The 15,981-nt window shown below is 41.2% G+C and overlaps 1 protein-coding gene across 9 annotated transcripts in view; it reads left to right on the forward strand.

The window, feature by feature from the left end:
* The window catches only part of EML1 (EMAP like 1), a 125,035-nt gene that overhangs the window by 42,406 nt on the left and 66,648 nt on the right, over positions 1-15,981 (forward strand). For 3 of the 9 annotated variants that reach the window (XM_069018236.1, XM_069018237.1, XM_069018246.1), the window contains exon 1: positions 2,372-2,586. The exons of 1 other annotated variant lie outside the window; for it this stretch is intronic. In XM_069018236.1, coding sequence (XP_068874337.1) covers positions 2,520-2,586 — 67 coding nt within the window. In that variant the 5' untranslated portion in view covers positions 2,372-2,519. Of the gene's footprint in view, positions 1-2,369; positions 2,587-15,981 lie in introns of those variants that run through there. 5 more of the 9 variants (XM_069018239.1, XM_069018240.1, XM_069018241.1 and 2 more) reach the window with 3 other exon arrangements.

Consider the following 15,981-nt stretch of genomic DNA (forward strand, 5'->3'; position numbering starts at 1 on the left):
TCCCATTGTTCCCACAGCCAGAGAGAATTTCTTTTTCATTTTGCGCCTTGTGGTGCAGTTTAGTGTAATGAGATTGTAACATGTCTCAAAATCATTAAATTATGGAAGTGTTTCCCTTTTCTAACCCTTGCCCTTAGAGTATAATGGCACCATAACAGCATCTGGAGACTGGAGCTGAGACCATTTTCTGTCACTTCTCTGAGCTGATTTGCAGCACGCTGAGCTGAAAGGCTCCACAGACACCTTCACCACTAATTTCAGTGGGTAATCTATAGTAAGGTTTTATATGTTGTATCTCTCTTTAAGGATGGATTAGATTTGAGTTTCTAAGTGATTTTTAATTTCTACTCTCTGAAATGGAGCTGCATTGACTCTTTCTGGCCTTTATCCTACTTTGGCAAATCTCATAAAAGTTACTGGGCATTTACTTCTCTTATCTTTGTAGCACTCGCACTGACAACACAGTTTTTACTACAAACATAATACTTTTAGATAGCATAGGTTTCATATATTTATTTTTCAAAACCCGCACATCTGAAGGAGGTATAGGTTATTGACATCTTATGGCGAGCACACTTTTTGTTTCAAGATGGTGGAAAATATGCATATTAAAACACTTCTCAACCTCAAAAATAATAACCAAATTATAGCAATAATATTTTAACATGAAAGAAATTCTTAGTCAAAATATTTACTGAAAATGAGCTTCATTTTTCTATTGTTGCAACTCATCTGCCAAAAATTCCATATATGTCTTTCTGTGTGTGTACAATGTTTTAGAAAAATATAGGACCTTTGAAATGTTTGATGCCTTATGAATGAAAAGGTCATGAGAAAACCTAAGGGCTCTGTGTTAATTTTAAGGATGAGAAAGAATCATGACTCATTTAAAACACTGAGAAAACCTATATGCTTTTGTATTTTTTAAGTAATTTTCTATTATTTTTTGATCTCTGGGTTTGGGGTTTTTTAAATATGTAATTAAAGTACCACAATTTTTCTGTTATTTATAGCCCACAGCTATAAAATGCAGTTGTTTTTGTCTGATACAAGTTAAGCACATCAGGCTAAGTACTTGTGCTGGAGATGACTTCAACTCTACCAATATTGGCACTGGCAATTCAGGAGGGAGCACTTTTCACTCCACTTTAACATGGAACTGATATCTCTGCCTAATTTTATAGCATACTTTTGTGTTAGCACTGCCATGGTTTAGTGGTTGGTGAAAAGACTCACATATACCAAACCCACACCCGTAAATGGATCCACATGATGGAACTGCCCTGCAAAAAGCTCCTGAAAGGACTGAGGCCTGAAGACATGATGTGTTAAGTGCCTCGGCATTTTTCAAGATGAAAGATGCTATAGATATGCAATGTGCTGTTTCCCTTGTACCCCTCGAGGAGCTTGAAATAAAAATATATTTCAGTCACTGGATACGTCAACATCCCTTAGCACAGAAATTGAAGCCCAAAATGTATCAAATAATTTTACAATATTACTAGCCATCAGTTTTGGACCACTACCTTTGTCTCACCATGAATGGACATTATGAACATACCTAGATAAAAATATGTTAAACAGTTAAAGCTATTTTAGTATCCTGTATTGGGAAAGCGTATCACTCTTCAAACCACATATTTTAAACTATATAAAATGGCATAAAGAATGAAAGTGTGTATAATTCTTTTTGGTTTTGTAAGAGAGTATCAATTACAATGTTATCGTGACAGCTCCACACTGTAGCCAGGAGAATCGCCATTGAAATCAGTGGAGGGCAGAAGGTGCAATTACAGGCATGCTGTTGCTTCAGTGGAAGAAACGAGAGGAGCCTCAGATAAGGCAGCCGAGGGCTGCAGCAGCAGGGACGGATGCTGAGGCTGTGTGCGCGGGGCTCCCCGGCTGCACAGCTGCCACCGCAAAACCCCTGCCCCGCCTTCAGGGACGCTCCGGCCCTAACTGTGTCCGTGGCCGTACTCCGGGTTAACTCCGGGGTCACCGGCGGGCACGTCCCGCCGCAGGGCCGGGCGGTGTCTCTGCTCCACCTCGGCCCGATCGGGACACCCGGTGGTGCCGGGACACCCGGTGGTGCCGGGCCGCGCGGTCAGGCGGCCGCCGAGCCCCGGGCGCGGCAGCGGGACCGCGGCTCGCCCTTCTCTCAGCCGCGGCCCGCTGCCGGCGGGGCTGCTGAGGAGAGACGGCCGCGCCGGCCGAAAGACGCGGCTCCTCGCTCGCCCTGCCGCCCCGGGGTCCCCCCCGGGCCCCGCCGTGACGGCGGCCGCCCCGCCCCGGCCCGCCCCGGCCCGCCCCGCGGGTCTCCCCCCGCGCCTCGGCGGCGGAGCGGAGCGGAGCGGCCGCCGCCCCAGCCGCGGCGGAGTGAATGGGTTGCCATGGCAACTGAGTGAGGCAGGCAGCGAGGCCGCCGCGGCCCCAGCCGCCTCCGCTCCGCAGCGTGTGGGCGAGCAGGCAGCGAGCGGCCGCCGGGACAGCCGAGGGGACGCCGGGAGCGCAGCGGCAGGATGGAGGACGGCTTCTCCAGCTACAGCAGCCTCTACGACACCTCCTCGCTGCTCCAGTTCTGCAACGGTAAGGGCGGGGGCGGCCCCCGGCGAGCAGCGGGGTCCCGGCGCTCCGGCGGGGCGGAGGCGGAGGCCGGCGCGGGGAAGGCAGCGCCGGGAGCGGGCCTGGTCCAGGCTGCCGGCGGCGTCTCTGCCGCCCAGGGCCGCCCGGCTCCGCAGCGCAACTCGGGGAGAGGAGGAGGGAGGAAACTTCACCCCCTTCAGCCTCCCCCGTTATACGGCGGGAAACCTGCCGGTCCTCGAGGCGCCTCTGCGAGTAACTTCTGAACCTCCTTCACGGGAATATGCTGAGATACGTGTGCGTATGTGGATGGTGTAGATGTCTGTGTGCATCTTTCCCTAAGGTAGAGCTGGTAGCTCAAGCGGTCACCCACCGCTGCTTGTCTCCGTTGCGCGTATGCCAGCGTACACACACACATACACATATATATAAATATATATATTAAATATATATATGTATGTATGTATAAGACTTGTATTTATATACATGTATAAGGCCGAGCTGCCCGTGACCCCGGGGGCGCAGTGGGACACCGCGGCGGGGACAGGTGTCCTTCAGCCCCCTGCCCGTCCCCGCTCCCAGAGCCCACCCGGCGCCTCTCTGCACCAGCGAAGGGTGGTGTTGAGGTGTGAGATGCCTGTGTGGAGTTGCGGGAGTTGGCCTTCAGTTACCGATTTTTCTTTCTGCTGTGTTTTAAGGTAGGGGTTATCGGGGCGGTGGCGTCATCACCAGGGTGGCAGCATGGCAGGGCAGCTGCCAGGTTGCAGTGATGGGTAGTAAAAAAGGAAGGAAGTGAGGAACTGCAAGTATCCTCACAGGCAGTATTGGAGATTGGCCTGCATAGTACTTGGGATTATTCAACTAGCTGATGTTTCCCTTGGGGGGGAAATAAATCAGCTATTCTAAATGTTACAGAGAGTTCTTCATGGTAAACTGTAATCTCAAAATACCTTATTTTGATTGGAGTTATTGCTTTCTAGCAGCAAAATTGTGAGCATTCATAATCTCATATTTCATATTTGTGGATCTCTTCCTCCACATTTTAGTAGTGGTCTTGCTTTCTGCTGCTGTCTGAACAGCTGGAGTCAGGTTTATATGAAATTGCTTCATGACAGCAACTGCATCAGACATAGCTGCCTCTTTCTTTGAAAGATATGAAGATGATAAATTTCACATTATTTTCTTTGTGGTGTCGTGCAAGAAATGGACAGGGTTGCAGAAAAGTCTTATGTGTGTGGACCTGGAGACTGAGGGAGCAGTTTTGTCAGGGCAGCAGGAGTTCTGTGTGTGGGCTGTGCATTGTGCAGTGACGCTGTATTTTTGAGCTCTTCAGGAGAAAAAACTATGAGTATGTACGGGGGTTGTACGCTAATAGCAGATGCCTGTTTTGCCTAAACTTAATAAATATTTCATTGTAAGTGTTTTTAATAAGGAAACACACAGCAATGTATTTCAAAGTTTATACTCTAATCCGTTTATAAGCAAGCTGTCTTCCTATCAAAATCCCTGGGCTTTGCTTTTACAGTGATCATGATAGTAGCCTGTGCGTGGGAGCAGAAGGAGTAGCATCACTTTCTGAATAGTTTGAAAAAGCAGAGTAGCTTACTCCTGAGCACTGTCCCTCGTGTTGATTTAGTAATTCTGAGCACCTATTACACTTGATGGAAATAAGCCATATGTACTTATACTGTACAAAGGTTTTAAAATCTTAGTTAATCCTTAAGTATTATGTTCTAGAATGTGTTTCTGATGAAATCACTTGCTTAGCTGTTGTCTCATTGTAAATAGTGAGCTCAAGGGCTGTTGTAAGTTTGTATTATTCTGTGCTTATAAAAGAAAGTGGTTGAATTCAGAAGCCTTTCATTTTATGAGTTAGCCTTTAGTGAGACTATATTAAATGAGATGAGGAATAGATAGTTAGGCCTTTGAGTACAGCCTTGAGGTGATCAGGTATTTCACACATGACCCATGAGGAAGAACATATAAATAGAGGATGCTAGTAAGGGCTTTGAGGTTGAAAAGTGGTAAAGAAAAGTGGAAAGCTCTTGCAAGTATAATGAGCAGTATGAAAAATGATTTGAAGCTGGGAGTGGGGCAGACATATAGAAGAAACCAAACGAAGCAAGCAAGTGGTAGAGATATGAAAGACAATATGATTTTAGTGTATGGTAAAGTGAAGTACGGAAATGGCTGGTAAGCACTCAAAGTGATCATTGTTGAATGCTGTAAAGGTTTCAGTTCTGAACAGGATTAATTTTAGTTGTACAAGGAAAGACACGATGGAATTTTTCTGGTGCTCTCAAACAGAAGAAATTATAAAGAGACTGCCGGTATGTATCGTTTTGAAAGATCTGGATGCAAAGTTTGTGCTCCTGAAACAATATCTGTGGATCACTTGTAGGGTAGCAACTAAGGTCTAGCCTGAGCCAAGAATGGCTGCAGCTTCTTCCACTACTCAGTACATTCTCCTTGTTTGGAATATAGTGGGAGCCCAAGAGGGGATTGGGAGGGAGGGAGCAGTAGTGAACAGGAGGCTGTGATGGGAATGAGAGAGCAGGATCTCGGCTGGTGGAGGACCTGGTCAGGGAGAGAAAAGTTAATATGAGAGCAGATTTGCCCCAAACTTGCCCCTGGCAACAAGGGCCCTGGGTTCAGGAGAAGAATTTGGGTCTTCACTCATATGCAGGTTTAGTTTGCATGATTATTTAGTAATGTGTTTTTACGGCTTGCGATGTGTAAAAAATAAGGTAAATGGAGAAGGAAGAGAGAGAAGAAAGAGGTGAGGAAAATATGTTAGTTTTGAGCTGCATGTCTAAAATCTAGGGCGGATATTTAGCACAGCTAGTTCAAAGACACCTACTTTCTTCAAACTCTGTTTTACAGAACAGTAAAGGTACAGTTGGCATTTGAGAAACACTGTGTTAATGAACACAAGTGTCAGTCTGAGATAACATCAAAGCAAGAAATACAAACTTCCAATGTGATATTAGGCAAGTTATTTCATTCTTGATGCCTGAGTTTCCTTAGTTGTAAACTCAGCAGAAAGTACATGCCTGCTTTGGAGGAGTTTATCACATTTATTGATTTGTTTGGTATCTCCCTCTTCAGTTTCAGAGGACAGTCCTCAGATGCACAAAGTGTTTTGCTAGTTGCTCTGCCTGTTCTGTTTGTTTGTTTAATTTTAAGAAAGACACTAAAATAACTCCTCTTAATGCCCAAGGACAATTCTCGACTTACATCTCACTTTCTAGGTAATGAAGGACTCTGTTGTTTTATTTTGTAGGTTGTAAAGTAAAGCTTAGATAATATTAACTGTGCCTGGTTATAGATACCTTCCTTGGTATTGAAGTTACTTTTAAGTAGAAAGCCAGTATGTTTATCTACAGTCAATCAGGTTGTTAGTCATGTGTTATTTAAGCTGAAGGTAAAAGTGGAAGGATACTGATAAGGCAAGATAGTGTTGAGGTTTTTAGCATCTGCTTAAAAAATGATGGAGAGAACCATGCTGGACATGAAACGCTACGAAACCAGACACATACTGGAATTAGAGATAGCGCTCATCTTGCCTCCAGCTGATTTACTAAACTGCAGGTGTGATCAGTACTGATTACAGACAGGTTGGAAAGACCCTTAGGGTGTGGGCAGAGTTTTGTGGGTCCTCTGACCACAAATCCCTATCTATCTATTCTCTCTTTATTTATGCAGCCTTCACCACAGTAATTGCTGTGGGCAGGATTATTAGGTATGTGGAATGTAAAGGGTGAAATCTGGGTTTCCTGCAAAATGCCTCTGTAGACTTAAAGATGGAAGTGAGAATTTATGACTTCCTTGGAACTTGTAGCATCTTTTAAATGTCCTTCATGTGGCTCCTGGGAAAATCGTAGCTGTCAAGTGGCCATTCCTGCAACCACAGATCCCTTTTTTTGACAGAAACTTCAGCTTTGGTATATCTGGGTAAAGCAGTAAAAAAAAGTGTGAAACATTATTTCTTAATGAAACTGATATATTTGGCAAGGGATTCCATAATATTAATTACGGTTCTATTTATTAGATTACCTGAAGTGTAATTGTTAGAAAAATTGTAACTGTAAAAAAAATTCAGATAAAATTTTAAATTGATACAAACTATACTATAATTTATTTTTTAAAAAGAGCAGAATCACAGAATATGCTGAGTTAGAAGGGATCATTGATCATCCAACTCTTAGCCCTGCACGGCACCATCCCCAAGAGTCACACCATGTGCCTGAGAGCATTGTTCAGATGCTTCTTGAACTCTGTCAGGCTCGGGGCTGTGACCACTTCCTGGGGAGCCTGTTCCAGTGCCCAACCACCCTCTGGGTGAAGAACTTTTTCCTGATATCCAACCTAAACTTCCCTTGACACAACTTCTGGCTATGCCCTCTGGTTCTGACACTGGTCACTGCAGTGGCTGCCCCTCCTCTTCCCCTCACGAGGAAGTCGTAGACTGTGATGAGGTCTCCTCTTAGTCTCCTTACCTCTTAAAAAAGTAATGGTTCCTTTTGGCTCCCTCCCCCCAAAATAACTAAATCATATTATTAAGATTTTTGACAGATAATAGCTTTGATAACTGTCAGTTACTCTTAAGTCACGAAAAATAAATTGTGTGACTCAGTTTTTGACAGTCTACTTACAGTTTGAATCATCTGCGTCTGTCTCCATCCCTGAAAATAAATTGAACATATGTACCTCTTCTCTCCGCCTCCTGTATCCACAAGTGGAGCAATGCCCTGTCGGTGAGGAAGTGAGTGCCACAAACAGGAAATCTGTATGGACAGCATTATTCTGGTGGTTGTCTCTTCTTTCCCATTTGACTGCCACATTTCCTCTCCTTAACCTTCCTAAATGCAGCCTGTTACCCTCTTCCTACAGCTGGACCAAAATCACACAATATGGACTCGGTCAGGGAAGGAACAATGGTAAATTGAGCTTTGTAGCTTTCAGGGCACTAGTTCAAAGCTGTCAAGGGCTGGAAGAGACTGTAATTTGTTTTACTGTGATCACTTCCTAGCAATAATGCAAAACAAAACTGGATTTAATTTGGTTCTTGCTGGGCAGAGTCATGCACCGTGTGTAGGAAAAGGTGTTGCAAGCATGTTCAAAAAGATGTTGCAAACATGTTAATGACATTACTCATGTTGTTTTTCTCAGAAGTCCATAATGACACAGTCCGAGGGACAAATCAGGCTTTCTCATGTTTCATCTCTAGACCTCTTCTCTCCAAAACAGCAGCATGTTTTGAACTCAGGAATGGAGAAGATACCCCACTTGAAGCTTCCACCAGTTTTGTAGGACAGAAGATTTTATTACCTTAGGCAGCATTGCTTAGACAGTGTTTTCTTAATTTTTCTTTCAGAGAGATTTGTTCTGGCTCTTACAGTCAAACTCTTAAATAAAATACTGAATTGGTCTCTAAATTAAGTGTCATTTTTATGCATTTGGAGCTATATGGAGTATAAGTTGATTCTAGACTATTTTTCTTCTCTGCTGGAGTAAAGGGGAGGGGTGGCATACAGAAACCTTTTTTTTTATGTTGTTATGTGCAGTAATTGAATGCAGAATAAATCAGTATGCTATGAATTAAAAATAACTTGCTGCAATGGACACTTGCACAATATATATTGTTAGCCTATTAGAGCTCAAGCTATTATTACTAATAAGACACTATATAAGTAAACTGAATTTGTTGCCCTTTAATTAGCTATTTATTTCCAAAACATGAATTATTAACACTTGGTTTAGTCATGAATGGTGTTAATTATAGTAGCTGGAATTTAATTTTTTTCCTTTTTTTCTTTTTTTAACTAAGCTTCTAAAAACAAATGAAAATGTAGACCAGTCATGAGAGAATCCTCTAGTGATAGTTAAACCTCAACAGAGAATCTGTGTCGGTTAGCAATATGGAGAGAAACTACAAGTATCAAGTATTTTATCATGAATAAAACAACATACAGAATTGCAAATTAAAGCATTGGGCTCTCAGCAGAAAAACATGCTTTATCTGATCTTCAAGGAGTTTTTAAAAAATTTAATAGTACTTTACAGAGCAGATAAAATATATGTTTTAAGTTCTAATTAAGAACAGCAAATCTGAAATTCTTTTATTGAACCTTAAACCACATGCAAACAATTCAAATAAGGATTGAAATTATGTTAAAAGTGCATTATTAAAAAGTGAATATACGTGTGGAGACAGTGAGGGAGTACATCAGTCAGTGACATACATTTTAATAGGTTTTATTCTGACTTCTCTCTTGTTTCTCCTTTCCTTAGAAATTTAAGATGAAGATTTTAAAGTTGATGCTGCAGTTCTTTTGTTAAGAGAAGTTTTGTGAAGCTGTAATAAAGAACCTGTCTTTTGATCTCTGAAATCTTGGAGATGATGACAGAGAATTGAGTAGGAAGGTTTCATGAAACAGTGTAACGACTACATTTTTTGTTGGGTGCTTGATGTTTGCAAATGACACTAATTGGGCAACCATAAGGAATTGTGAAAGCTTAGAGGGAGTGCAAAAGGAGCTGTGGATGATGCTCTTCTTCCATGAAACACAATTTAAAATGTTCATCCATTACGTAATTAAAATGTGGAAGTAGGTCCCTGAGGTTTTTTAGGAAGATGGGGTGGGGATAATGATATGTTAACATGATTTCACTAAATTAATTCTTTCGAAAGTAATTAAGTGAGATTGTCCACACTCCATTACTTCCAAAGGGTAAAATCTGACATGGTCCATCATATTCTCATCTTGCTTTGAAATGACTGATTATCGAATAAATATAACATATTCACTTGAAAATTAGCATTGGAGATCTCTCACACTGTTTCTAGGTATTGTAGAATGTAGAAACTAATCGCCTTTTTGGATTTAAAATCGGAAATAATCACTTCATTGTGATAAAAGCAGTTTGCATTTCTTAACTGCATAGACCCTGTATTTGATTGGAAACTTATGTCAGGTTCCTGCAAACAGGAGAGAAGAAATGTTTTCTGGTTTTAAGTATAACTTCTATAATCTGTTTCAGGCCAATGCATGAAGCATTGCTACTGGCTTGTAGTCATTGGAGAATTGAGTGTGGACAGGAGCTTAAGCTAAGGTTTGAAATGTGAGGTTCCTGAGATACAGAATAGATTAACACATTTCAATATGTAAAAAGAGAAACAATCTTTGTTTCCAGCTAGTAAAGGCAAATATTTTCAAATGAAAACTTTTAAAGACCATTGCATTTTATGAAAGCTAGATCTTTCTTTTTCTTACAACTATGTTGAAAAACATAGCAGACTGAAACAGCCTTTGACATTTCTCAGTGCAGCTCTGGTACACCCAAGTGGGGTTGACTGGGCACTGGTGTCTAGAATTTTCTTGAGGCTGTTGGAGTCAGCAGCATTAGGAGCAGCTTTTTTTTTTTTTTTCTCTCTTTGGTGAAAAAAAAAATCCCTCCCTCTGAAACTTGAGAAAGATCCTGACAGACAGTTTCATATTTATGTTATGTTTACTAAAACCAATTATGATTTTGTTGCTTCCTTTTCCCCCTTCCCTATCCAGCATTTCACAAGCTGTTTTACACAGACCTGTTGCTGCCTAGAAAGCACCCTTCCATCTCCCACATGGACATGCTGCTTTAAAGAGCTTGCGGGATGTGGCAGGTGGGTCCTTTTGCTGCCCCTGAAGTGGGTGTGTCAGGGTCACATTGTCCCACCGCTCAACACCCAATAAACGGCACAATGCCCGAGGGTGACTTCTTGGAGCTGACCGAGGTCTGTGGCTACATGGGTGGTCCAGCAGGCTGGCTGGGCCACAGCGGGGAAAGAGGTCTTTATCTAAACTGATAAAAACCTTACAGGCATTAGCATATCCTGAGGCTCAGGCCAGTCTTTATTCAAACCAGTGTCTGCATTGCTGCCTTTGCATCTTCCAAATATAGGCCAAAATTACAGGGCAGTGACAGCCAGGACTATGCTTAAATGATCTGAAAAATCAGGCCATTGTTTTTAGGTTCCTAATTGTGAACCTAAACATTGAATCTTGAATTAAATTTTAAAAATGAATTTAAGGAGTTTCTGTCCATGTATTATATGAGACACTGTTATAAGGCACATGTACAATACCTCAGTGTAACACAGTAAATAATTACTGATGTGATTTGGTGTAAGAAGCAAAATCCAGACAATGTGCAGGTGATAAAAATTTAATTGTGGACTTCAGTAGGACTGCAGTTTGAAATGCTGGAAATGCTCACAGCAAAGTCCAGTTGAATCCGAAAAAGTGAGGATTCTTAGAAATTTTGACTCTCATAATAAAATATATATACTACTGTAATTTAGTGAACCCTGTATAATGCCACACAGGGAAGGAGGTGTGAGGGTAGCTTCTTTCCTTTTCTCCCTTTTATGCTAGACACTGTGCGAAGTCCTTGTGGTAGCTGTATTTTAGTTTGGAAATAAGTGATTTCTTCTGTGTTCAGAAGTTTTAATGAACTAATGAGAGGTCCTTTGGGACCAAATATTTTATACATACAATTTTTGAGTTAAGCATTTATATGTTTTGCAGGGCTTGAGGCCTTTCTCTACTGAGAAGTGAGAAAAGATCCGTTTTTAAAATCTGTTGTTTTCTTGTGTGGTCCGGTAGATGTGTAGGCTGGGGTCAGCTACTGGTGGCATACAGATAAGCCTTTTCTTGACCAGTGTACTGCAGGATCTTGCAGCTGAAGGGCTGAATACTTTAAAGAGGTATATATAAGATGCACTAGCTCTGTTATGCTGCCCTTTAGCACTATGTCCACATTAGCAGGAGCTGTGGGACAAGAGGAAGAAATCCGTAAAGCAAAATAGTTTGCGGTGAGGGCTGGGGTTTCCATGTGTCTCTGCATTTATGGTGGGCTAGCTCTAACCTGGTGCCATGTGCCAAACACACTTCAGCACTGGAGCACTCCTGCTGTGCTACTGGAGTGTACTTCCAAGACCCGGCCTCTCTATGAACCAAAAAGGGCTGATGGGTGATGGTCACTGCTTAGGCATCCTTTGGGTCCAAACGAAAATATGTATAGGGAGCTGTGGCAGCTAAAGATGGGGCAATTTTCATAGTCTTTGAGAGATGTTTTCTCCCACTCTCTAGTCTTTAACTGTCATTCATTCTGACTTGGGAAGTAACATGGCCAGTACAACAGAGAAGTTGCTTACACGATGTTCTGTTCTGGTTTTCTTGAGAAGAGAGTCTTAATATAATGAACAAGGGATCAGAGGACTTGCGTTGGGCTTGAGTAGTTCTGTAGGCCTGAAGATTTTTGTAACAGTTTCTTTATCAGAAAGATCATTATGAGTGTTGATCATGTTCAGAACAAAAAATTAAAAACTCTGGACTTCTTTCTTTTGAGCAAGTTTTAATGGATCAGACAAAACTAAAATCAAGGCTTTACATTTACAACTGTTCTGCTTTACTGAAAGATCTAAGCCTAGTCATTTTTAAGGCAGAGGGAAGGAAGGGATCATGAGTGTAGCAGTCTACCTGTGCTTTTTATTATTTAATAGCTTGGTGTTTCCACCTCTGTTTTTAAAGCTGAAAAAACAGGATACAGATAGTAAGGGCTTTGGTTATGGGATTCCCTCCCCCCATTGTTATTGGTTATTGTATGGTGGATTTTGCCTAGATTGTTTTTGCTGCGTTGGACAATCTGTTATTTGAAAGACTTAGGGTAAGCATATTATCTGTGCAAGCCTGAAAAAAACTGGTTCTGACTATCATACCAGTAGTCTTTCAGAACAAATTTATAGCTGAATTACATCACTAGTTATCTGAATGGTATTTCAGCTTTCTTTTATGGCCTGGATGCTTTGTTTTGGTTTTAGGAAAGAGTTAAATAACTGAGTTGTGGGATTAAATGTTCAACTATGGAATTGAAAAATGGTTGCTGTTGTGTTAAGGGAACGCTTTATAACTAAAATCCATGGAAGCTGGAAAACACATTTGTTGGTATGGTCTCCCGAGAGCAATATGTTTGTATCTACTCAGTCATTTTTTATAGAGCACAGGGTTTTAGGCATTAAGGTGAAACTTTACAGCAGTGAACAGAGAAGTGTGGTTTATTCCAGCGTTGCCTCATGTGTAAGTTATTTGAGAGATTCTGTTCTGTAGCTGTCAGTTCTTGGTAAGATACTCTTGCTGCGATTGTAGCTTCTTCTGTGAAGACGCACCCCTGGGTGATTGATATGCTTATTTCTAAATTTTGTTTAAACTGGGGGAGTCTATACCCGGCCAACCTACCACTTCCCACCCTCCCACAGGGCCAAGATGAATCAAAAGCACTCTTTCTCCTTTCATCTGCCCTTTTAAAATAAAATTTACCTTGTTTCTGATTCATACTGATGTAATACATTTTTCTAACTTTGAAGATGAGTAACACTATGTGATAATGTTTCAACTGTTTCATTGAAATGAAAGGATACAAAGTAACATAGATGGGGAGACAAAGGGATGTTAAAGATGACAGGCTCGGTCCTTCAGATGTTAAGAGGGTGTATAGTGTTCCTTAGGAGTAGAGGTTAATAAACCAGAGAGCTGTGGGAGCTGGAAGATAGTAGTGTAAAATTCAGAAGACTCAGGTTAAATGGATTCTGGTCTTGAGGGCAAACCTGATGTCCCTGCCCCACTGTCCATTTCTATTTTCAGCTTGGGCTGATAAACCATCCCACACTGTGCGGCTGCCCAGGACGAAGGTCTTGTTTCCCTTTCCCTCACTTGCTGTCTGTGGTTTTACCTACTTGACAGACTAAATTGTCTGGAGTTAGTTTAACATGCTAACCTAATAGTAAAAAAAAATAGGCAGTATCTCTGTGTCATATTTTGGGTTTGCTTTTGCTGGGTTAGTTTTCTGCCGAGCTGGAGAATTAAATCAGCTTCCAGGGGCAGCAGAAGATAAATTGTAGGAGAAGTGGGTGCTGTGGGCAGGCTGGGGGCTTCTAGAACGGCCATTGTGTCTTGTGGAACTGGACCCTTGCTTTTGTCATTGCAGCTGCTTGTGGCACCATGTGTTGCACAGCATCAATAAATTAATCCAAGTTAGAAGTGTTGCCCATCTGTTATGTATTGTAGCAGGTAGAAGTGATCCCCTCTTTTCTCTCTTGTGCCAGGCGTAGTGGTGGGAGGCAAACTTTTAAAACAACGTATAAGGCAGTACAAGGGAGAGACATGCAGCTGCTGGAAGACTGTAATAAAGAGGGGAAACTACTTTTTGACTGCTACAAATATGATTGAAAATTGAATTAAAGGTTCATAAAGGTGGAAAATTACCTATGCGTAAATTTAATTTCCAGTCCACTTACCCATTCTAAGCAGAGTGAACTAACATAAATTTTTTTACCATTGAGATTCCTGTCTTTCTTTGGTATATGTTTAGTTTTTGTGGTTGCTTTTCATGTGTGTCTGTGTGTGTTTTGTTTTTTTTTTCCCTGCCTGGAAACTATGAATCTCAATGTTTTTTGTAATTCTTTTAATGTGCTTTTCAGAATATGACATCACATTCAATTAAAAAAAATCATAGTTAGCCCCAGGCACACAGGTGTACTCAATGTTTTTTTAAACTGAAATCTTAATCAGTAATTGAATATCACCTACCTTTTTTCTTGCACTTTAGAAATTTGTAACTTTATATTTCTTAGAATTTTCCTTTATACTTTTGAGATAGAAGTAAAATTTCTATAAAAAGAACACTGATCTCTTCTTACTTACATTACTTTACTTGGGAAAATACTGGTTTCAGGGGCATGTTCATCAGATTATTCCATAACTTTTCAGGAAAAGGCATACCCTAAAACCAGAATTAATCAGTAACAAACGTCGTCGGTGTGATGCTGCTGCTCTGTTCTCAGAATCAAGTCTGGCTGACTGCAGTTGAAGTATTCTTTTGATTACAGTAGACTCATTGCAGGGAGAAGAGGAAGATCCACAAGATCTCTGTGCATTGAGGAATTAAAACACAAATGCTCTTGCAGGAGCTAGTAATCATCTGCAGCGGTCCCATATAGGAAGGCCTGGATTAAAAACTTTGCACTTGAGAGAGCAGTTGTGTCCTGTTTGTTTGCTCTTCTTTGCTTCCAAAAGATTAAATAAGCCTAAAGCAGCTCCAGTGATTCCTGCAAGGCTCTGTAGGATTTTGTGAAGCCCACAAACCATTTGATTGATGCTGGGTTATTAACCTTGGTAGTTGTGACTCAGAAGGTTATGAGATATTTGTGTGCATATTGTCCCAGGAGGGGTAACTTCAGGGCTTTTCCTCCTTTCTAGTTTTTATATTCGAGTTTTTAATTTAAAAAAATGTTTAGCCTCAGGGAGCCCTCTAAATCTAAGCCTTTTACTGCTCCTGAATTTGGCAGTTGCTTCTCTTGGTTTAAGTCTCTAGACATGTGTGATGTGAAGCTTTGAAGTAGCTGTTGCCTGGCTGAAGCCTCTCTGGAGGCAAGGAGAAGGATAATAAAGTTTTGACATTTTCTTTCTTTCCATCATGCAGATATTTTAACAGAAGTGAAACAGCTGATTTTTAGTAAAGACTCTAAAATTACAGAATTGCTAAAACTGTCTCTCTTCTGCAGTTTGGTTTTAATTTAGAACAATTGCTAAAATCAGTGGTGTGGAAAGCCACATGCATTTTGTCAGTGTTTTAATATCTGGCATTAGGAACTGGTTAATCCATTTAAGAAGTAGAAAAAGAGATTCAAAAAGGAGATGTTGCAGCCCAGTTTTCTTAGTTGTTGCCCAATGGACCACTGATAAATACCAGAAAAGGCAAAGAAAGATACTTGGGCAGGGGGAAAAACCCCAGCAAAATTTTTGGTTCTTTGTAATTCCCATTCTACAAAGTGTCTACTAATCCCATGCTCAGCGAGCAAGCAATTGCCAAGTCCATGGCAGTCTGTATCCCAAACAACACCTTACCTTCACCTTTCTGAACAAGGCTCTTCAGATGCTATCTCAGCACTGCCCATGTACTTCTCCAAAGAACAAAATAGATACAGGCCACCTTTTCCTGGCTGTGCCTAACTTTTTCCAGTCTGGCTCCCTTAAAGTAAGTGTCTGATTGTAGTGAATCAGAAGTAGGACAGATACACCAGGGAGGAAAAAACACTATTTCAAACATCTTGATTATGACATGGTGGAAGTCTTTCTGTTTGGGTGTTTCCAGCTGTGGCATAGAGCACTTCTGACACTACACTGGTTTGTATTAACTAGGTTTACTAGATTTAGTAATGGCTAAAATACATAAAGTGATTTTAAAACAATTGGTGACATGCAGCCATTGCTCAGTTGACCAAGCTGTCTGTGTTCCTCTGTGTTGCAAAGACTGCACTGTGGAAGCTTTATCTTTACTGTAAATATTTTAAGATTTTTT

This window comes from Aphelocoma coerulescens, chromosome 5 (genome assembly GCF_041296385.1).
Source record: "Aphelocoma coerulescens isolate FSJ_1873_10779 chromosome 5, UR_Acoe_1.0, whole genome shotgun sequence".
NCBI classification, from domain to species: Eukaryota; Metazoa; Chordata; class Aves; order Passeriformes; family Corvidae; genus Aphelocoma; species Aphelocoma coerulescens.